Below are 23,768 nucleotides of genomic sequence, written 5' to 3'. Positions count from 1 at the left end.
CAAGGATAGGACAGTTCTACAGAGGGCAGGACGTTCCATTCCGCAAAATGCCAGAATCTGTGTTTGCAAAAACACAGATGGTCGTGTGCATGAACCTTTAAAGGGGTTGTCCACTTGTTCATAACAGAACCCCCCCCCCTCCTTCCCAGGCCGTACTGTGTGGCAGCACCTTCATAAGGACCCTTATTAGAAACTAGCTACCTAAATATAAGGGTACGTACACACGATTGGTTTTAAAAATACGCATTCAAAAACAATCTGGAATCCACACTAATTTTAAGTGGCTTTTTTTCAGTGTGTGCACTTTTTTTGGGGGGTGTATACTTCAATGCAAATCAGAATTTCTGCTTGCGGTTTTTCATCTGCACAAAGAACGTGCAGATGCATTCAGAGCGCACAGTGTTATTTGCCGCTTCCCATTCGGGAGATTCAGTGCGGATTCCACGACAAGATATAACATGCTGCATCCACGTGGAAAAAAAAGCAAGTGCTGCTTCCCATTGAAATGCATGGGAGGCTGTTTGAAGGCATTTTTTGGCACTGAAGGTAGGGGCGTTCGTATTTGATCGCAGGGCTGTTGCAGTGTACTCACATAGCTTCGTGATCAGATAGACTGACTGTAAGATAAATACCTGATACAGTCCGTTTGGATTAGGGGAGCCGATCATGGTCGTGCTTATGAACACTAAGGCCTCTTGCACACGACCGTATGCATTTTGCGGTCCGCAAGAAAAACGGATCCGCAAAAAATACGGATGACATCCGTGTGCATTCCGTATTTTGCGGAACAGAACAGCTGGCCCCTAATAGAACAGTACTATCCTTGTCCGTAATGCGGACAATAATAGGACGTGTTCTATTTTTTTGCGGAACGGAAACGGAATGCACACGGAGTACCTTCCGTTTTTTTGCGGACCCATTGAAATGAATGGTTCCGTATACGGTCTGCAAAAAAAACTGAACGGACCCGGACTGAATCCTGACCCATTCCTTTTAGGCTACTTTCACACTTGCTTTCGGGGCTCCGCTTGTGAGTTCCGTTTGAAGGCTCTCACAAGCGGCCCCGAACGGATCCGTACTGCCCTAATGCATTCTGAGTGGATGCGGATCCGCTCAGAATGCATCAGTATGGCTCTGTTTGGCATCCGTTCCGCTTAGCAGCTACCAGACGGATCCGCTCCTAACGCAAGTGTGAAAGTAGCCTTAATCGGTCTGTGCACATCAGCGTTGATTTCACACACATTCTGCGTTCAGGAAAAATCTCAGCCTGTTCTATATTGTGCGGTTTATACACAGCTCTGGTTCCACAGAAGTGAACGGGGCTTCCCGATGCAATGCGTTTATCACTAACGGTTACTAGGAGACGTTGTTTGGTATTCTTCAGTTTTTTTGAAATCCGGATAAAATCCGGGCAACCACTGAACGCAGTCGCAGAAAAAAACTGATTGAGCTTGCATGCAAAACAATCAGTTTTTCCCTGAACAGATTCCGACACAATCTATATCGCTCGTGTGAAAGAGGCCTAAGGACAATTTGAGACGAGCGTGTCCATTGCGGAAAACACACTCCTGATTTTCCGTTATGGACACTGCTTCTTTCATAGGACCGCATGGCATTATACTAACTTGTAATGCTGTGTGTCTCTGCCCGACCTTGCATCTACTGAATACCGTCAGTATAAGGGCGCATTCACACAACCTCGGTGCTGCCGTGACCTCTGCGTACTGCAAACCGCGGGTGAATTCTGCAACATGGTGCGGATCCATTGATGGAGTAAAGTAGAAGTGGCTTAGTTGCGAATAGCAACCAATCAGATTCCATCTTTCATTTTCCAAAGGAGCTCTGAAAAGTGAAACATGGAATCTGATTGGTTGCCATGGGCAACTAAGACAGTTTTCCTTTACACCAGTTTTGATAAATCTACCCCTTTGACTTCAATGGGTCCGCAATCTACAAGATGTGGCGAAAGACAGGAAATATTCTATCTTTTGCGGCACGGACCTGGAAAAACACGGGAGGGCTTCCTTGTCTTTCCACGGGCTTGTGCCTCCACACTACAAAAGATAGGACTTGTCCAATCTTTCGCCGCATATTGTGGATCGCAGACCCATTGAATACAGCAAAAGATAGGACATGTCTTATCTTTTGGTGTGCGGAGGCACGGACCGGAAAGCCCACGGAAGCGCTTTGTAGTGTTCCCGTGGGCTTTCGATCCGCAAAAGATAATACATGTCCTATCTTTTGCCGTATCTTGCGTATTAAAGAACCATTTAAGTCAAGTGGGTCCGCAACATGGGCACAAAGCCCTTACTTTTTCGTGTGAATGGGCCCTAACTGATGGAAATAACTGACCAAACCACTGAAGTGTAAACTCGGCCTAAGGCCTCATGCACACGACTGTTGTGTGCATCCGCGTCCGTTCCGTCATTTTTCACAGTTTAGCGGAGGTCCGCTGGTGGAACGTATACCATATATTAGTTATACCAGTGAAATTTTAGCGGAGGTCCCATTCATTTCTACGGAGCTGTGAAAAAAAACTGATAGTCTTCCGTTTTTTCTCCGCGTCCGTGATTCCAGTCTGTCAATAAAATATAACCTGTCCTATTCTTGTCAGTGGAAAACGGAGGACGGACCCATTCAAGTCAATGGGTCCGTAAAAAAAAAACGGATGCACAACTGGTATGTCATCCATGTCCGCGTCCGTCTTTTTCTACAAGACCATGGTGCAATAAAATTACACTTTTTATTAACCTTCCTTTTTTTTCCCCTGTCAGACAAAAAAAAAGGAAGACGCAAGGAAACACAACTGAAGCAAAATCGGACACGGACCACTGAAGCCAAATCACTGACAGTGGTCCGTGTCCGATTTTGCTTCAGTTGTGTTTTTGTCTGACAGGGGACAAAAAAGGAAGGTTAATGAAAAGTGTAATTTTATTGCACCAAGTGCGGAACGCACATTGCCGGTGTCCATGTTTTGCGGATCTGTAAAACACACACGGATGTGTGAATGGACCCTTAGGGCTCATGCACATGACACTTGGATGTTTTGAGGTCAGTAAATTGCGGATCTGCAAATATATACGGATGACGTCCATGTGCATTCCGTATTTAGCTGGCCCCTAATAGAACAATCCTATCCTTGCCCGTAATGAGGACAATAATAGGACATGTTCTATTTCTTTGCGGAATGGCCATACGGAAACAAAGTGCACATGGAGTAATTTCAGTTTTTTTTTAGAAAATGGTTCAGCATATGGGCCACAAGGGCCGTCTTTAACGCGGGGCAAAAGGGTCAGTTGCCTCTTGAGCCCCGTTGCGGCCCTTGTGACAAGTGGGGGGCGGCGGCAGGGCACAGGGAGATGTGCGCTTCCATTGTGGTCCTCAGGACAGCGATACAGATACAGTAGATGTGCTGCGGAGGGGCAGGGGAGGGAGAGGCGTCTCCCTTCCCCGTTCTTCTGATAGGCTGTAGGCCTAGTGCCTGCAGCCTATCAGAGGCCAATGCAGGTGGCGCGATGCGTCGCACCGTCTGATCCGTACAGTGCGGGACACAGGCCGAAAGAGGCCTGCATCGCTGCCAGCCTGATAGAGGTAAGTATAAGTGTTTATTTTTTATATGGTAGTACTTACTGGCACATGATTGGGGGGCATCTATGGGGCACTTGTTACTGGCACATGATTGGGGGGCATCTATGTGGGCACATGTTACTGGCACATGATTGGGGGGGCATCTATGGGGGCACTTGTTTTTGGCACATGATTGGGGGGCATCTATGGGGCACTTGTTACTGGCACATGATTGGGGGGCATCTATGGGGGCACATCTTACTGGCACATTATTGGGGGGCACTTGTTATTGGCACATGATTGGGGGGCATCTATGGGGGCACTTGTTATTGGTACATGATTGGGGGCATCTATGGGGGCACTTGTTACTGGCACATTATTGGGGGGCATCTATAGGGGTACTTGTTACTGGCACATGATTGGGGGGCATCTATGGGGCACTGTTACTGGCACATTATTGGGGGCATCTACGTGGTCACTTGTTACTGGCACATAATTGGGGGGCATCTATGGGGGTAATTGTTACTGGCACATGATTGGGGGCATCTATGGGGGTACTTGTTACTGGCACATGATTGGGGGGCATCTATGGGGGTACTTGTTACTGGCACATGATTGGGGGAATCTATGGGGGGACATCTTACTGGCACATTATTGGGGGGCACTTCTTACTGGCACATTATTGGGGGCATCTAGTGAGGCCACAAAGAAGGGGTATTTTATATGGGGAAATGGGGAGAGGAACACTATAGGGGCTTCTACTGAGACCACAAAGAAGGGCTATTTTATACTGGGGCACATTATGGTGGGTACTATGGGAAAGGGGAGAGAGGAGTACTATGGGCTCATCTATGGGGGCACTAAGAAGGGGTATTTTATACTTGCAAATTATGGGGTACACTGAGGGCATCTACTGGGGTACTATATATGGGGCATTTTATACTGGTACATTATGGGGGGCACTAAGAACAAGGGGGAGATGAGCACTATGGGGCATTTACTGGGGGCACTATAGAGGGGTATTTTATACTGGCACATTATGGGGGCACTATGGGGACATTAGCTCAACTGGGGGCATTAAAAGGGGGTATTTGTTGCACTGGCACATTATAAGGAGAATTATTACTACTGGGGGGCATAATGATGGGCTTTATTACTACTGGAGGTCTATAGGGGGGAACATGCCTACTAGTATGGGCACTATGGGAGCACTATTAATGTGGGGGCACCTTGGCACTGTATCAGCTTACCACAGTTATTTTGGGGGGACGTTATGTTTACACTATTAGTGTCAGGGGCACTATTTGCTGGGCGCAGTTATTTTAGGGCACTGTGTGCCAATAATTATTGAAGGGCACTATCTGCATTGTACTAGTATTATCAGGGGGTTTATCTGTTTCTGCAATATAGTATTAGGGAGACGAGAAATGGCTGAAAAATGTTGGTCTGGTCTGAAGGTCTGAAAAGAGAAGATGAGGAAAGAGAACATCTACATCAAAGGAGACATCACTGGATGTAAGAGGCATGTAGCTCTGTATTACCCTGTATGTAGGGGTGGATGGAGGGGTTAGTAGTACAGTACTATCTGCACATTGTAAAAAAAAATATAAAAAAAAAGTAATCTGCAAAATACTATATATTTGTGTCAGAAGTTGTGCTTTTTTAATTTTTAGGATAATGATACAGCCATTTTATTTGATACATTTGTGCTCATTCTTTTTTTACTCTATATTAAGGGACACTATAGTCACAACAACAGCTAAACGCAGTAGTTCTGGCGTCTATAGCATGTCTCTGCAAGATTTTTAATGTAAACAGTGCCTTTTCAGACAAAAAGCCAGTATTTACATAACTGCCAAGGAACACCTCTAGTGCCACTCATTATTAAAGTTTACTACTCTACCAGGTGTGTGGATATTTTTTTTGTGTATGTGTGGAGGACGTGATTGCATGCTAGGGTGTGGGAAGGCGGGATCCGGGGGCCCAAGTAAATTCTTGCCCAGGGTCCAATCAATATTAGGGTCCATTCACACGTCCATATGTGTTTTGCAGATCCGCAAAACACGGACACCGGCAATGTGCGTTCCACATTTTGCGGACCGCACATCGCCGACACTCTCATAGAAAATGCCTTTTCTCGTCTGCAATCGCGGACAAGAATAGGACATGTTCTATTTTTTGGCGGAACAGAAGTTCGGATCTGCAAATGATGCGGACAGCACATTCTGGCCCCATTGAAAATGAATGGGTCCGCACCTGTTCCGCAAAATTGCGGAAAGCATGCGGACCCATTTTGTGGAAGTATGAAGGACCCTTAAAGACGCCCCGTGGGCCACAAAAAAACAAAAACAAAAACGGAACGGACATGGAAAAAAAATGTTTGTGTGCATGAGCCCTAACTCAGCAAACTACCTGTTCATTACTATAGGTGGCTGCCATGATTTGTAGGTACAGAGGACGGCCGGCCTGTATGCTCCCCCAGAAACCTGCTTCAATATTATACTTGAGGGTCTTGCTGCCCCTGCTGTGGGGGGCACAGTATTTGCTCGTAGCCACCAGAGTGAATTTTTCCGGTGGGCCAGTCCTTCACGGAGGCAGCAATGCCTCCAGAGGGCGGGCCCCGGCGCAGTCCCGAGCTGCAGACGGTATTACCGGGGGCGCCGCTCATATTACAGCACCATACAGCCGCTCCTCCCAGTGCGCCCGGGATCACACCAGCGCCCCCTGCTGCTAGTGGGGATCCAGTGCATGTAGTGCTGTTACCGTTACCGGAGCGTCTCTTCCTCCGCAGAAGATGGCGGAACTGTCTCCGGTGCTACAGCCGCACAGGGATGGAGGCAGCCGGCTCGGCTACACCTTGTTCCCCAGCTCGGAGTGCGAATCTGAAGCCGAGCTGTCCCTGAGCTTGGCCCGGACCAAGACCCGCTCGTACGGCAGCACGGCCAGCGTGACGGCGCCCTGGGCTGAGCGGCTCATCGAGCATGAGGTCTGCCCCAGCGACACCCTGCAGGGCATCGCGCTCAAGTACGGGGTGACGGTAAGTGGCGGCCGGGCCTAGCGGAGGGTCTGCCATGTCTGCAGTGGGGGGACATGGACCTCCAGGCCCGGTTCACACCTTGCGTTTTGTTCTAGAGTTGTAAATGTGGTAGGGGCACAGTTAGCATGCCTGTCTATTTGGTTGGCACATAGCTGAAATGTCACTGTGCCCCTGGGTGTGCCAGGCCGGTTTGGAGTGGGTCTGCCCCCCCCCCCCCCTTGCGTTTTGGTCTAGAGTTGTAAATGTGGTAGGGGCACAGTTAGCATGCCTGTCTATTTGGTTGGCACATAGCTGAAATGTCACTGTGCCCCTGGGTGTGCCAGGCCGGTTTGGAGTGGGTCTGCCCCCCCCCATAAGGCTCTGTTCACGCTTGGCTTGGTACAATGCAGTGCTGCCCCCTGGACCTCAATGTGTAAGGCCTCATGCACACGACCGTTGTGTGTTTTGCGGTCCGCGGATCCACAAAACACGGATGGTGTCCGTATGCATTCTGCAAATTTGCGGAACAGCACGGACAGCCTGTAATATAACTGCCTATTATACGGACAAGAATAGGACATGTTATATTTTTTTGGCGGACCACGTAACGGAGCAACGGATGCGGACACATTGAAGTGAATGGGTCCGCAATTGGCATCTCGGATACGGACCAAAACAACTGTCGTGTGCATGAGGCCTAAGACTGTTCACATCGCATTATTGGCCTCCGACGTAAAAGCTTAGAACAACTTCAGACAGAAGCTTCTATGGAATGTCGTACTGCGGCGTCCATCGTCGGCCGCTATTACCAGCCTCACTGAGGGCAGAGGAGCTCGGCGGAGGCCAGTAATCTGAACACAGCCTTATAATGGGGTCCATTGGATTTCCCTCTTTGTCCTCCATGTTGATGGTTGCGCGGTTCTTCTTTCCAAATCTGCCAGAATATGGTGGTCCCTCGCTGAGCGCTATCAGTAAGATGAAGGGGGGGAGGGGTATCGGTCTTCGTAGAAAAGTCACACATTTAATTTCAAGCCCCTTTTCCTGCCCCCCTCACTGCTCTTACAGGAGAGGAGAGGCCGGTGTTAGAGTTGGAGATTTTGATATTGATGGCTGATCCTCAGGATAGATTATTGGTATCGGATCGGCGGGGGTCTGACTCACAGGTCCTCTCACCGATCAGCTTTTTGAAGATGGAGAACCACAGCCTCTTCCTAGGTGATGTGATGTCACGTTCTTCACTCCTACGTGTAGTCAGTCTCATTGAAGTGTAATACCAAGAACGGCCACTACACAATGTGCAGCGCTGTGCTGGGTGAGCTGATTGGCGGGGGTCCCGGGTGTCGTGCCCCTGCCAATTTGATATTATCTATCCTGAGGATGGATCATCAGTGTCAGATTCTTATAAAACCCCTTTATAACGCCCCCCCCCCCCCATAATGTGTGCACATACAGGTGAAACTCGAAAAATTAGAATATCGCGCAAAGTACATTTATTTCAGTAATGCAACGTAAAAGGTGAAACTAACATGAGACTCATTACATGTAAAGCGAGATATTTCAGGCCTTTATTTGGTATAATTTGGATGATTATGGCTTATAACTTATGAAACCCCAAAGTCACAATCTCAGGTCCCCTTTGCTCAGGGGGTATAGATTATTAGCTGACTACAGTGTGACACTTTGAGCCTAGAATACTGAACCTTTTCACAAAATTCTAATTTTAAGCTGCATTAATGCAATTCCTTTTCATTTGCATTACTGAAATAAATGGACTAATTTTTCGAGTTTCACCTGTATGTACTCCACTGCTCCATTCTCACTGGGGACTCGATGACCTCCATTTTTATTATTAGGGGTCCCAATATGATGCGCTTATTTCCTATCCTATGGAGAGGCCCTATAACGGTTATGTCCACCTTTTGGAGTTTCTTAAGGGGCCTCTACATAGGAGTAAAGTCAGCGAGACCACCTGGCCGAGTCTGGAGGATGGATTTCGGATAAGATAAGCTTCCACCAGAGGATCCCAGAGCTGCTTCTTCCCCTCCCCCTATAGAGAACACTGATGGGGGAGCCCAGTGGGCGTCTGTGGCCCCTTTAAAATAAACAAATGAAGGGACTTTGGAAATAGCAGTGATAACAATGTTTACCAGTCTGTGCCCACAACTACTCTACAGACTGAAGTCCATGGTGCCTAGTGAGGTACAGTTTCTCATCGGGGGCGCCAGTTTATTCCTGGTGACCATTAGAAAGTCGCAGCGACACAAGGACAGTGCCCTTTCAGCATCTCAGGTCAGATCTGGGTTTTTTCAGAACCGCATGGCTGCCCTCTGGGTATGGCGGGACACCTCCAGGAAGACTGCCAGAGCCAATAGGGCATGTAAGTTCCTAGGGTGCTATTAGTTTGGTTCTGGTGACACCCGGGAGTTGATGCCCCACTGATCTACACATTGATGGCATATTCTAGCTCTGTTCTACCAGGTTCTGTTACAGGGGATTTCTGAGATTCTGGTATTGATGACCCATCCTTAGGCCTCTTTCACACTACCGTTTTTTTTTTCCGTTTTGCGGTCCGTTTTTTGCGTTCCGTATACGGAACCATTCATTTCAATGGTTCCGCAAAAAAACGGAATGTGTTCCGTATGCATTCCGTTTCCGTATTTCCGTTTTTCCGTTCCGTTGAAAAGATAGAACATGTCCTATATTTGGCCGCAAATCACGGTCCGTGGCTCCATTAAGGTCAATGGGTCCGCAAAAAAAACGGAACACATACGGAAATGCATCCGTATGTCTTCCGTATCCGTTCCGTTTTTTGCGGAACCATCAATTGAAAATGTTATGCCCAGCCCAATTTTTTCTATGTAATTACTGTATACTGTATATGCCATACGGAACAACGGAACGGAAACGGAACCACAACGGAAGCAAAAAACGGAACAACGGATCCGTGAAAAACAGAACGCAAAACACTGAATTCAACATACTGTAGTGTGAAAGAGGCCTTAGGATAGGCCTCAGTATCTGGTAGATGGGGGTCCATCACGTGGGCCCCCCGCCAATCTCTCACTTCAGTGAGCGTCAGAGCGTCATCACAGCTTATCAAGCAGTGTGCCACCCATAGGCTCTATCCTAAGGGCGAGGCATCAGTATAAAGCTCCCGGAAATCCCCTTTAATTACTAATATATAGGTGCTGGGACCTGCACCTTTATCGAGAACAGAGCCCCGAAAGTAAAGGAGGGCGCACTACACATGCGCAGCAGCCCTCCATTCATTTTCTATGGGGCCGGCGAAAATTGACGAGCGCTGGCTCGGCTATTTCCATCGGCCTTCTAGAAATGAGTACATGCGCGGTACGCTCCCGTTCACTTCTCTGGGGAGGCGGCTTGGTGGTGACCGGAGTCCTCCAGCCATCACCTTGCCGGGCTCTGTTCTCGATATAGGTGGGACCTGCACCTATAAGACACTGGGGGCATATCCTAGCGATATGCCCACATTTTCCATGATGAGACAACCCCTTAAAACACACAAATTATGATGTGCGCCAAATGTGTAAAGATGTGACTTTTCTTGGCACTTGCTACAGTTAAAAATGTGGACGTGGTCTTCAGTGAGTAGGCATGGACAGATTTGGTAAAGTCATAGGGACAGATTTATCATTAGCTCAAGTCAGAATAAGGCTACATGCACACGACCGTTGTGTGTTTTGGAACTTTTGCGGTCCGCAAAACACGGATGGTGTCAGTGTGTGTTCCGCAATTTGCGGAACGGCACGGACAGCCTTTGATATAACTGCCTATTCTTGTCCATTTTAAGGACAAGAATAGGACAGGTTATATTTTTTTTTGCAGACCACGGAACGGAGCAACGGATGCGACGGCACACTGAGTGCTGTCCGCATCTTTTGCGGCACCATTGAAGTGAATGGGTCCGCATCCAAGCCGCAAAAACTGCGGCTCGGATGCGGACCAAAACAACGGTCGTGTGCATGAGGCCTAATGGAGTGAAAAAGTCGCAAAAATTTGCGACTTTTTTCTGCTCTGCACTATGCTCGCCAGTTTTCTGAAAGTGGGCGTGTTTTCTTATGTAAATGAATCTCTAGACAGATTTTGCGACTATTTAAAAAGTTGCAAAAAAACGTGCAATTTCACTGCAGTGAGGACCATGCTTATCTTATGAGACTTTTTAATAGAACATGCGACTTTTTCGTAAAGACGTGCGACTTTTTCGTAAAGCTGCTTACTGACGGATAAACTGCTACCGTCAAACTACATTTATTACAGTCTGACGCTGGGTTCAGACCTGAGCGTACTTGAACGTACGCTCTGTATGCGCGATCGTACGGGCGTTTGCAATCGCGCATACAGAGACAAGCGAACGCCCATTGTCGCGCGTTCCCGCTAAAGTCTATGTACGGGAACGTGCGACAAGACGCCCCAAAGAAGCTCATGTACTTCTTGGGGCGTCGGGCGTTTTACAGCGCGATCGTACGCGCTGTAAAACGCTCAGGTGAGAACCATTCCCATAGGGAATCATTGGTTCTTGCCTGTTGAGCGCTTTACAGCGCGTAGGAACGTGCTGTAAAACGCTCAGGTCTGAACCCAGCCTGAAAGGGCCGATCATAAATCTGACTTGGCTAAAACTGACTTTAGCCATATGTGAAAGTGGAGCGAGCTGTCAGAGTCATGATAAATCTGGCCCATAGTTTTTTTTGTTTTATTTTCTCGGACTGGTAGAAGAAGCCCGTAGTGTAAGTGTGGGCTTGTGTGTCTGCCCAGAGTGGTTACAGGGGTGTCACTAGTGCTACAATGTCGTATCTTCTGTTGGGGTGTATGGACAGGGATTCTGATGGCGCAGATTTTTAGGAGAACTTCTTCACCCTCTGCTCAGGGCTCGAGAGGGATGGTTTACAGACTGGAATGTGAGAGGCAGTGACGTCACCGCCCTCCCCAGATGTCCCTCTCCCCTCTGCTGTGCACTGTACCTTCTCAGAATAGAGACAGCGGGAACAATAGGCCTGGCCTCCTGCCATCAATCCTTTGCCGGTGACCCTGAGGTGATAACATACCAGGCTGCAGTGTGGCCTGTGGGCACTAGATGGCAGCACATGTGGGAACTGCTGTGCTTCAGTATTTACATGACAAAGTCGAAAATAAAAGCCAAAACTATGTAAGCAGTCATGTCTTCCTGTCTTAAATATTTACAGGATGCCAGGTGTTCCTTGAGGGTGAGAGGCCTGGTGACTTGCGCCTCCTTATAGTGACCCTTATGTAGCAGTACTGGCAGGGGTGTATCTATCACAAGGCAAACAAGGCATTTGCCTAGGGCGGCACTTGAAAAGGGGGCGGCAAAATGCCTTGTTTGCTTAGTGATAGTTACACAATATGCTAAATATATTTTTTGCCCCTTGTCCGATCCTTCATTATGCAAGCGGCATTGCCGGCGCCACATAGTGAAGGAGTTGAAAAACTTACTTCCTCCCCCTCCTGACTTTCTCCCAACCTCCCCTGCCTTTTGCATTCTCACGCTGCCGTCGTGACGTCACACGGAGGTGGAGTCACGGGTCGGCAACGCTAGGGTGAGCTTTATCTCCTCCAAGTGCAGAGCGGATCCTGCACACGGTCACCGTGAACACTGAGGCCAGGCCCCGGCCACCAATGCACTGATCCCTGAGCCTGCTGTCTTCAAAAACTGTAAGTACTTAAATTACAGTAATTCACAAAAAATCAATTACTTAGTTGTTTTATGGGGTAAGGGGGTTTGGACCCGTTGGGTGGTTAGAGGAGGGAGAATTAGGGAGGGATTAATACTGTACTAACTCTAGCTGCACATTGTTTTTTAACAAGGAAGGGGTGGGTCAAATTTATATTAGGGGGTGCCCGAGTTTAGTCTCGCCTAGGGCAGCACAAAACCAAGATACACCACTGAGTACTGGATGTGTTATACTGTTATACACAGCATGTGTGCAGACACTATGGGATGCGGGAGCGATTTGTCGTCATTTCACAGACTTAGGCCGAATGCACATGGCCGTGAGCGGTCCGTGGAGCCACGGCCTGGATTCCTCCTGAGAGCAGGAGCGCACGGCGTCACTGGTTGCTATGACGCCGTGCGCTCCCTGCTGCCGCCACAATGCAGTAATACACTGGTATGATCTATACCAGTGTATTACTGTACTGTGGCGGCAGCAGGGAGCGCACAGCGTCATAGCAACCAGTGACGCCGTGCGCTCCTGCTCTCAGGAGGGATCCAGGCCGCGGTTCCACGGACCGCTAACGGCCATGTGCATTCGGCCTTAGGCCTTATGCAGACGACTGTGGTGGACCTATTCATTTTAATGGGGTTGCAAAAGGTGCGGACAGCACACTGTGTACTGTCCGCCAGGGGAGCACCCAGAAATTTTGCTTCGAGGGGAGTATGAGGAAAATAAAGGCGGGGCACAAAATTTTAGGTCCTGCCCATTATTATAAGCCCCTCCTACATATAATAGGCCACTCTCTAACACCATACAGCTGAAATTTAAATTGTTGAGGATGAAGATAAAGCCCCTTTCAGACGAGCGAGTTTCACACTCCGGACTCGCAGCGCACCACCCGTCCCGAACGTCCAGCACTGCCGGGGTCGCAAAGCATTGTATTGTTTTATGATGCTATGTAACCCTTAGGTCTTTTTCACACAAGCGAGTTTTCCGCACAGGTGCAATGCGTGACGTGAACGCTTAGCACCCGCACAAAATCCTGACCCATTCATTTTAGGCCTCATGCACACGGACGTTTTTTTTCACGGTCCGCAAAACGGGGTTCCGTTGGTCCGTGATCCGTGACCGTTTTTCCGTCCGTGGGTCTTCCTTGATTTTTGGAGGATCCACGGACATGAAAAAAAAGTCATTTTGGTGTCCGCCTGGCCCTGCGGAGCCAAACGGATCCGTCCTGAATTACAATGCAAGTCAATGGGGACGGATCCGTTTGATGTTGACACAATATGGTGCCATTTCAAACGGATCCGTCCCCATTGACTTTCAATGTAAAGTCTGGAGTTCTGTTATACCATCGGATTGGAGTTTTCTCCAATCCGATGGTATATTTTAACTTGTAGCGTCCCCATCACCATGGGAACGCCTCTATGTTAGAATATACTGTCGGATATGAGCTACATCGTGAAACTCATTTCCGACAGTATATTCTAACACAGGCGTTCCCATGGTGATGGAGACGCTTCAGGTTAGAATATACAAAAAAACTGTGTACATGACTGCCCCCTGCTGCCTGGCAGGTGCTGCCAGGCAGCAGGGGGCAGACCCCCCCCCCCTGTTTTTAACTCATTGGTGGCCAGTGGGCCCCCCCTCCCCTGTTGTTAACTCGTTGGTGGCCAGTGTGCGCACCCCCCTCCCTCCCTCCCTCTATTGTTTTAATACATTGGGGCCAGTGTGCGCGCGCCCCCCCTCCCTCCCTCTCTTGTTTTAATACATTGGGGCCAGTGTGCGCGCGCCCCCCCAACCCCCCTCCCTCCCTCTATTGTTTTAATACATTGGGGCCAGTGTGCGCGCGCCCCCCCAACCCCCCCTCCCTCCCTCTATTGTTTTAATACATTGGGGCCAGTGTGCGCACCCCCCCACCCCCCTCCCTCCCCCATTGTAATCATCATCGGTGGCAGCGGAGTAGAAGATTTTCATACTATTACCTGGCTGCTGGCTGCTGCGATGTCTGCGTCCGGCCGGGAGCTCCTCCTACTGGTAAGTGACAGCAATGCGCCGCACAGACCTGTCACTTACCAGTAGGAGGAGCTCCCGGCCGGACGCAGACATCCCAGCAGCCAGGTAAGTATGAAAATCTTCTACTCCGCTGCCACCGATGATGATTACAATAGAGGGAGGGGGGGGGGGGGTTGGGGGGGGTGCGCACACTGGCCCCAATGTATTAAAACAATAGAGGGAGGGAGGGGGGGTTGGGGGGGCGCGCGCACACTGGCCCCAATGTATTAAAACAATAGAGGGAGGGAGGGGGGGTTGGGGGGCGCGCGCACACTGGCCCCAATGTATTAAAACAATAGAGGGAGGGAGGGAGGGGGGTGCGCACACTGTGCCACCAACAGTTAACAACAGGGGAGGGGGGGGCCGCACAATGATATTCAAACTGGGAGGGGGGGGGTCTGCCCCCTGCTGCCTGGCAGCCCTGATCTCTTACAGGGGGATATGATGGGGTTAATTGTACTATCATATCCCCCTGTAAGAGATCGGGTGCTGCCAAGCAGCAGGGGGCAGTCTTGTACACAGTTTGTAGTGTATTCTAACTAGAAGCGTCCCATCACCATGGGAACGCCTCTGTGTTAGAATATACTGTCGGATCTGAGTTTTCACGAAGTGAAAACTCAGCTCTGAAAAAGCTTTTATGCAGACGGATCTTCGGATCCGTCTGTATGAAACTAACCTACGGCCACGGATCACGGACACGGATGCCAATCTTGTGTGCATCCGTGTTCTTTCACGGACCCATTGACTTGAATGGGTCCGTGAACCGTTGGCCGTGAAAAAAATAGGACAGGTCATATTTTTTTCACGGCCAGGAAACACGGCTCACGGATGCGGCTGCCAAACGGTGCATTTTCCGATTTTTCCACGGACCCATTGAAAGTCAATGGGTCCGTGAAAAAAAACGGAAAACGGCACAACGGCCACGGATGCACACAACGGTCGTGTGCATGAGGCCTTACTGTGTCTGTGTACATTTTTATTTTTTAAATTTTTTTTTTTATCATGCATCCGTTGGGGCTTCAATGAAAAACGCATTTCATCCGCAAGCAAGTCCAGATGCAGTGCATTTTAAACTGAGATGTTGTTTGTAAACCTTCAGTTTTTTATCATGTGCGTGAAAAACACATCAAAACGCATTGCACCTGTTTGCAAAAAACTGAACAACTGAACTCCATCGCAGACAAAACTGACTGAACTTGCTTGCAAAATGGAGCGAATTTCACTGAATGCATCTGTGTGAAAGAGGCCTTAGGCCCCTTTCACACGGGCGAGTATTCCGCGCGGATGCGATGCGTGAGTTGAACGCATTGCACCCGCGCTGAATCCTGACCCATTCATTTCCATGGGGCTGTTCACACGAGCAGTGATTTTCACGCATCACTTGTGCGTTGCGTGAAAATCGCAGCATGCTCCTCTTTGTGCGCTTTTCAAGCAACGCAGGCCCCATAGAAACTAATGGGGTTGCGTGAAAATCGCAAGCATCCACAAGCAAGTGCGGATGCGGTGCGATTTTCACGCACGGTTGCTAGGTGATGATCGGGATGGGGACACGATCATTATTATTTCCCCTTATAACATGGTTGTAAGGGAAATTAATAGCATTCTGAATGCAGAACGCATAGTAAAATAGGACTGGAGCCGGCATCTCTTCTGTCTTGTGTGAGCAATAGGACCTTTGATGACGTCACTACGCTCATCATCATGGTGATGGACCATGTGATGAACACAGTGACGTCATCAAAGGTCCTATTGCTCACACAAGACAGAAGAGATGCCGGCTGCGCGAACAAGTGGATTAAGGAGAGTTAATTATTTTATTTTTTTAGCCCTCCAGCGCTATTGTACTACGCATTCTGTATTCAGAATGCTATTATTTTCCCTTATAACCATGTTATAAGGGAAAATAATACAATCTACACAACCTTAAACCCAAACCTGAACTTCTGTGAAGAAGTTCGGGTCTGGGTACCACAGTCGGAACGCAATCGCAGTCAAAACTGACTGAAATTGCGTTCCTACACGCGCGAGTTTGCCGCAATGCATCGGGACGCATCCGGACCTAATCCAGACACGCTTGTGTGCAAGGAGCCTTACAGTTCTGGAATGTATTGGATAACACTGACATAATGCTGTCAGTGTTAACCAATACATTCCAGACCTCTAAGCGTTAAATAGAATCATAAATCAATATAATGCTATATGACCCCGGCAGTGCTGGAAGTTCAGGACTGGTGCTGCGCTTGTCTGACAGGGTCTTGCCTTCATCCTCATCCTGCATAGACACACTGCACTTAAAGGTAACCTGTCATCAACTTTATGCTGCCCATAATGACGGCATTATACAGGTGAAACTCCAAAAATTTGAATATCGTGCAAAGTTCATTTATTTCAGTAATGCAACTTAAAAGTTGAAACTAACATGAGACTCATTACATGTAAAGCGAGATATTTCAGGCCTTTATTTGTTATAATTTGGATGATTATGGCTTATAGCTTATGAAACCCCAAAGTCACAGTCTCAGGTCCCCTTTGCTCAGGGGGTATGGATTAATTAGCTGACTACAGTGTGACACTTTGGGCCTAGAATACTGAACCTTTTCACAAAATTCTAATTTTAAGTTGCATTACTGCAATAAATTGACTTGCACAATATTCAAATTTTTCGAGTTTCACCTGTAAAGTAGAGACAGGTGAGTTGAGTAAAAAGTAAGTAGGGGTGTGGCCTGCACGCTGATGGTGCCGGCCTCATAACTTGCTAGCTCCGCACCAGACATCCAAGTGAAACTTTAGAGACCCCTGAATGACTAGAAGTTTCTCCTAAGATGGGGAAACTAAGGAAAAGGCAAGCACCGAAGAAACTCGCGGAGTTCTTTGTCTGACCAGCGACTGCCAGTCCGGGTTACTCCGGTTCCCCGCCCTCGGCTCATTCGGCTGCTTTATTGCCGGAGACTTCCCTGGACGTAGTGGATCCTTTACCATCGGGGGTCACCCTCCCTCCCGCTAACAGAAGGCGCCATGTGCTCCATGTTGGAATCGCTACACTCCTCCCTCAAGGATGACATGATGGGTCTCCTGAAGGAATTTAGGCTCGAACTCCAGAGTCTGGGCGAACGCACCTCGCATGTGGAAGAGAAGATGGCGGAGTTCGCCACATCCCCACAACGCATTGATTGATGCTCATGTGAGGCACTTGAAGATGACCTGGTAGCTCTCAGGAGCAAGATATGGAAGATCGTCACAGGCGAAACAACATGAGACTACGTGGAGTTCCAGAGTCAGTTGAATCTGAGGCGTTGGAGCCGCTCCTTAAAGGTCTACTCAAAGAAGCTATGCCTAATGTGTCCGAAATGTATCTAATAATTGACCACATACTTCGCATCCCAAAACCTAAAGGATTGGATCCCTCGCTGCCACGCAACATTGTGGCGCAAATCCACTTCTATGAAGTAAAGGAGATACTCCTGAGAACCCTGAGGCTGAACCCTACTCCTACAGCTTTATTTAAAGGGAACCTGTCACCTGGATTTGGGGTATAGAGCTGAGGACATGGGTTGCTAGATGGCCACTAGCACATCCGCAATACCCAGTCCCCATAGCTCTGTGTGCTTTTATTGTGTAAAAAAAACAAAACGATTTGATACATATGCAAATTAACATAAGAGTCATATCTTACTTGTGTGACCAGAGAAGAGTCATATTTTCAAGCTCTGACTCATCTCCGGTTAATTTGCATATGTATGAAATCTTTTTTTTTTTTACACAATAAAAGCACACAGAGCTATGGGAACTGGGTATTGCGGATGTGCTAGCGGCCATCTAGCAACCCATGTCCTCAGATCTATACCCAAAATTCCCTGACCTGTCTGCAGCCACTTTGTTGAAAAGAAGGGAATTTGCTCAAGTCCTCATGCACACGACCGTTGTGTGCATCCGCGTCCGTTCCGTCATTTTTCACAGTTTAGCGGAGGTCCCATTCATTTCTATGGAGCTGTGAAAAAAAACTGATAGTCCTCAGTTTTTTTCTCTGCATCTGTGATTCCAGTCCGTCAAAAAAATATAAACTGTCCTATTCTTGTCAGTGGAAAACGGAGGACGGACCCATTCAAGTCAAATGGGTCCGTCAAAAAAAAACGGATGCACAACTGGTATGTCATCCGTGTCCACGTTTTTTGGAGGTGATGTTTCTCCCTCTGAGCAGACACCTCGGTGTACCCCACCTTTTATTCTACCCTATGTTGGTCTTTGACCGTTACAATTTTGCACAACGAGATCATTTTTTGTTTGTCGTCAGTTTTGGTCTTTTTTTTCTTTTTTTATGTTCTATTGTCTTTACAGGTGTTCTTGGGTCTCAAAGTTCAGAGCATGTCTCTGATTATATTTTTTATCGCACCGTAATGCTCTACATGTTTACAAATGCTTATATATAAGTTCCCTAATCTCTCAGTATGGGTTAAAGATCTATTCTAATAATGTGCGAGGTCTGAATTCGCCATTCAGGCGCTCTGAACTCTGGTCTGACGTACTAAAGTCCAGATGCGACGTGGCCCTGATTCAGACCCCCCCCCGTTTTTAACTCATTGGTGGCCAGGTCGGCCGCCCCCCCCCCCTCCTCCCTCCCTCCCTCCCTCCCCTGTAGTTAACTCATTGGTGGCCAGTGCTGCCGCCCCCCCTCCCTCCCCTGTAGTTAACTCATTGGTGGCCAGTGCGGCTGCCCCCCCCCCCCTCCCTCCCCTGTAGTTAACTCATTGGTGGCCAGTGCGGCCGCCCCCCCTCCCTCCCCTGTAGTTAACTCATTGGTGGCCAGTGCGGCCGCCCCCCCTCCCTCCCCTGTAGTTAACTCATTGGTGGCCAGTGCGGCCGCCCCCCCCTCCCTCCCCTGTAGTTAACTCATTGGTGGCCAGTGCGGCCGCCCCCCCTCCCTCCCCTGTAGTTAACTCATTGGTGGCCAGTGCGGCCGCCCCCCCCTCCCTCCCCTGTAGTTAACTCATTGGTGGCCAGTGCGGCCGCCCCCCCCTCCCTCCCCTGTAGTTAACTCATTGGTGGCCAGTGCGGCCGCCCCCCCTCCCTCCCCTGTAGTTAACTCGTTGGTGGCCAGTGGGCCCTCTCCCCTCCCTCCCCCTTCTAATTAAATTCACCCCCTATCATTGGTGGCAGTGGAGAGTACTGATCTGAGTCCCAGTGTAATCGCTGGGGCTCCGATCGGTAACCATGGCAACCGGGACGCTACTGCAGTCCCGGTTGCCATGGTTGCTTAGCAATTTGTAGAAGCTTCATACTTACCTGCGAGCTGCGATGTCTGTGACCGGCCGGGAGCTCCTCCTACTGGTAAGTGACAGGTCTGTGCGGTGCATTGCCTAATGATCTGTCACTTACCAGTAGGAGGAGCTCCTGGCCGGACACAGACATCGCTGCTCGCAGGTAAGTATGAAGCTTCTACAAATTGCTAAGCAACCATGGCAACCGGGACTGCAGTAGCGTCCCAGTTGCCATGGTTACCGATCGGAGCCCCAGCGATTACACTGGGACTCCGATCAGTACTCTCCACTGCCACCAATGATAGGGGGGTGAATTTAATTAGAAGGGGGAGGGAGGGGAGAGGGCCCACTGGCCACCAACGAGTTAACTACAGGGGAGGGAGGGGGGGCTGGCTACCAACAAGTTAACTACAGGGGAGGGAGGGGAGGGGCCCACTGGCTACCAACCAGTTATCTACAGGGGAGGGAGGGGGGGCGGCCGCACTGGCCACCAATGAGTTAAAAACAGGGGGGGGGGGGGGGGTCTGCCCCCTGCTGCCTGGTAGCACCTGCCAGGCAGCAGGGGGCAGTCATGTACACAGTTTTTCAGTATATTCTAACCTGAAGCGTCCCCATCACCATGGGAACGCCTCTGTGTTAGAATATACTGTCGGATCTGAGTTTTCACGAAGTGAAAACTCGCCTCTGAAAAAGCTTTTATGCAGACGGATCGTCGGATCCGTCTGTATGAAAGTAACCTACGGCCACGGATCACGGACACGGATGCCAATCTTGTGTGCATCCGTGTTCTTTCACGGACCCATTGACTTGAATGGGTCCGTGAACCGTTGTCCGTCAAAAAAATAGGACAGGTCATATTTTTTTGACGGACAGGAAACACGGATCACGGTCTCGGCTGCAAAACGGTGCATTTTCCGATTTTTCCACGGACCCATTGAAAGTCAATGGGTCAGCGAAAAAAAACGGAAAACGGCACAACGGCCACGGATGCACACAACAGTCGTGTGCATGAGGCTTTAAGAAGAGGAAAGGTGGCACATTCACCCGTATTAGATCCTCCGTGGCATTTACCCTTCATCACAGGTTCTGCAGGTCGTTATGTTATTTTGTTATGCTCACTAGATGGAGCTCAGTACACCATTGTGTCTGTGTATGCACCGAACATCCGACAAAAGACCTTCCTTCACAAGCCCTTTAGGGAAATCCAGAGGGTGGCAAAGGGGGCTGTGGTGGTGGGTGGCGAAAGATGCATCATTACATGACATCTGGAGATATACCGTATGTTAGAAAACAGTGTAGAAATGCTAGATGTGCCAAACTGCGGCGCGCTTTACAGGTTATTGGAGCTTATTACATAGCACATATTAGTAAATCTGGGCCAACAAAAAAATGTGTCATCAGAAAATGACCTGTTTAAAACACAGTTTTACATTAAACATATTTTTTGAATTTGTTTATTTTTTATTTTATTTTAATTTTCCCTGCAAGTTTCATATTAAAAAAAAATAATTGTAAAATCCTGCAGCCTTGACACTGGCCGCTAGGCCTATTAATATGGGAAGACTTGCTGTTCTGTGCAAGTAACGGTGGTATTATACTCCCTGATCTTCAGGTAGTGTGAGCGCTGATGGAAGATAACACAGGCCCAGGCAAACTGAGCGTGGAAGGAATGATCGCTGCTGCAGCCGTTCCTCCCTCATTCTTGATTGTCGGCAGTACATCATTGATTACACAGGGAGATCTCGGCATCTTTTTCCCTAATGAATGATGGCGATGAACGATCTTTTGCTTGTTAATCGGAGGCTCCATTTTATACAAGCTGATTATTGGGAACGAGCATTCGTACTCCCAATAATTGGCCCTAAATCGTCCAGTGTAATAGGGCCTTAACTTTTCTGCCTGTGAGGATAATGAGAAGCATACTGAATAATAGGTGATGTCACAGCTTATCTACTCCCTCCTCTGCACAGGTCACAGAGCAGATATACTCCCTTCTGACCTCACAACATGCTCTGTGACATGTGCAGAGGTCACAGATCGCAGAGCATGCCTAGAAAAATCTCCCACAGGAGTCGTCAGGGTCACCTACTGTCCATTGTGTATGTGACATTATAAAGGTACTTTCACACTAGCGGTTTTCTTTTCCGGCACTGAGTTCCGTCCTAGGGGATCTATACCGGAAAATAACTGATCAGGTATATCCCCATACATTCTGAATGGAGAGCAATCTGTTCAGGATGCATCAGAATATCTTCAGTTCAGTCTTTTTGACTGATCAGGCAAAAGATAAAACCGCAGCATGCTACGGTTTTATCTCCGGCCCAAAAAACTGAAGACTTGCCTGAATGCCGGATCTGGCATTTTTTTCCATAAGAATGTATTAGTGCCGGATCCGTCCATATGCGCAGACCAAAAAAAAAGGTGAAAAAAATAAATGCCGTATCCGTTTTGCCGAATAACACCGGAAAGAAGGATCCGGCACTTCAATGCATTTTTCAGACTGATCAGGATACTGATCAGTCTTACAAATGCCATCAGTTGGCATACGTTTTGCCAATTCTGCGACGGAACTGCCTGCCGGATCACTCTGCCGAAAGTGTGAAAGTAGCCTAAAGGGTCTCAATACTGGAAAAAAACGCATCAGTTTTGTCCTAATGCATTCTGATTGGAAAGCAATCCGTTCAGTATGTATCAGGATGTCTTCTGTTCCATCCCTTGTACAGTATTTGACTGGACACAATACCGCACTTGCCGGATCTGGCATTTCCATAGAGATGTATTAATGCCAGATCTGGTACCAAATGGCACGTCACCGCCTCCGGTTTTCCGAGATATAGGAGGAGCTGGTTTCGCTTTTGATCTTTGAAAAAAATTTAATACAGGATCCGTTATTCCGGATGAGACTAATCTGGTATTTTACCGGATCCATCTAACGGATCCGGGAAAAAAGGATATCAGTTTTGTTTGACTGATCCGGCAATGGAACTACCTGCTGGATTCTAACAACGCTAGTGTGAAAGTACCCTAAGTCTTGCCATTATTAGTCTTGGAGTGACCAGTGTGAAACGGTGCGATTTTAGGATTTTTTTTTTTGTGTGTGTGTGTATATAGGTATAAAAAAAAATGCTCAAGGGGGCACATTCACTGTGAGGTTTGTCACCACCGTCATACTTTCGCTCTTTATGTCATGAAACGTGTTTGTATGGAGGATTTTGTACATTTCCGAAGGATCTTTTAAAAATGCCTCAGTACAGTGACTGAATTTACATCCAGGAAATTTTGTCTGCAGTCAGGGCTTCCGCAGAAAGACACGGCTTTAAAGGGATTCTGTTGCCTCTTTTTACCCTATAGAGATGCGGACATGCACGGCTTAGATCCCCGCTAGCATGTCCGCAATATACCTGCCCCATATCTCTGAATGGTTTTATTGAGTGTAAAAAAAATGATTTTATATATATGTAAACCAGCCTGGTAAGGAGCCCAAGGGGCTGCACTAACCGTTCTGGAGCCCAGCCACGTCCCCCTGTGAAGGAGCCCAGAGTATACACGAATCTCCTCCTTGGTCACAAAGTCAGATCGCCGTAATCTCGCGGTGCACGAGCTTGCGCATGCGTAGTTGCTTCCCTGAGGCTGATATCAGCACAGGGAAGGAACACTATGCCGGCACTGCTCAAATCTTATTGCCTACTGAATGGAGAAGTTGAACCTGTCCTCTGCACTATGCTGCACTCGCTGTGTAAATATCACTTCTGTGATGGCAGACAGTACTTTTAGAGGCCTGACGCTGCCCCAGCGCTGCGCACCTCCAGACGAGTGATTGGTTTTTCCTATGCACAACAGTAAAGAAACCTGGTACTCATCATCCGGAGGCAACGAGCCTCTTCTTCCTCGCAGTGTTGTAGAAAGCACTTGCTTACAGTTGACGGCATGATCATATATATGTGTGTCCACAGTAAGAAATGGTGGCCCTGACTTGTCCACATACTGCACTTTCCAGTTCTAAATGAGTTTCAATTAAAAAAAAAAAAAGACCTGTATCATCTCCTGATGTGTCTGTTTTAGAAACTACTTTTTAAACTAGAGAAAAAAACTAGGTATGGAAGGGCTCACACTACAAAGGGATGGATAACGGAGGGTTCTCTGCTCTCTGGATTACCCTCAATCCAGTAAATATAAAGTGCAACA

The 23,768-nt window shown here is 48.3% G+C and overlaps 1 protein-coding gene across 1 annotated transcript in view; it reads left to right on the top strand.

Moving 5' to 3' along the window:
* Window positions 1–6,187: 6,187 nt before the first annotated feature.
* The window catches only part of LYSMD2 (LysM domain containing 2), a 43,272-nt gene continuing 25,691 nt past the window's right edge, over window positions 6,188–23,768 (top strand). The window contains exon 1 of the mRNA XM_044283273.1: window positions 6,188–6,604. Coding sequence (XP_044139208.1) covers window positions 6,362–6,604 — 243 coding nt within the window. The 5' untranslated portion in view covers window positions 6,188–6,361. The remainder of the gene's footprint in view (window positions 6,605–23,768) is intronic.

Source organism: Bufo gargarizans, chromosome 2, assembly GCF_014858855.1.
Source record: "Bufo gargarizans isolate SCDJY-AF-19 chromosome 2, ASM1485885v1, whole genome shotgun sequence".
Lineage (NCBI taxonomy): Eukaryota > Metazoa > Chordata > Amphibia > Anura > Bufonidae > Bufo > Bufo gargarizans.
Note: the sequence above shows the minus strand (reverse complement) of the source record. Positions and strands in the feature narration are given on the sequence as shown.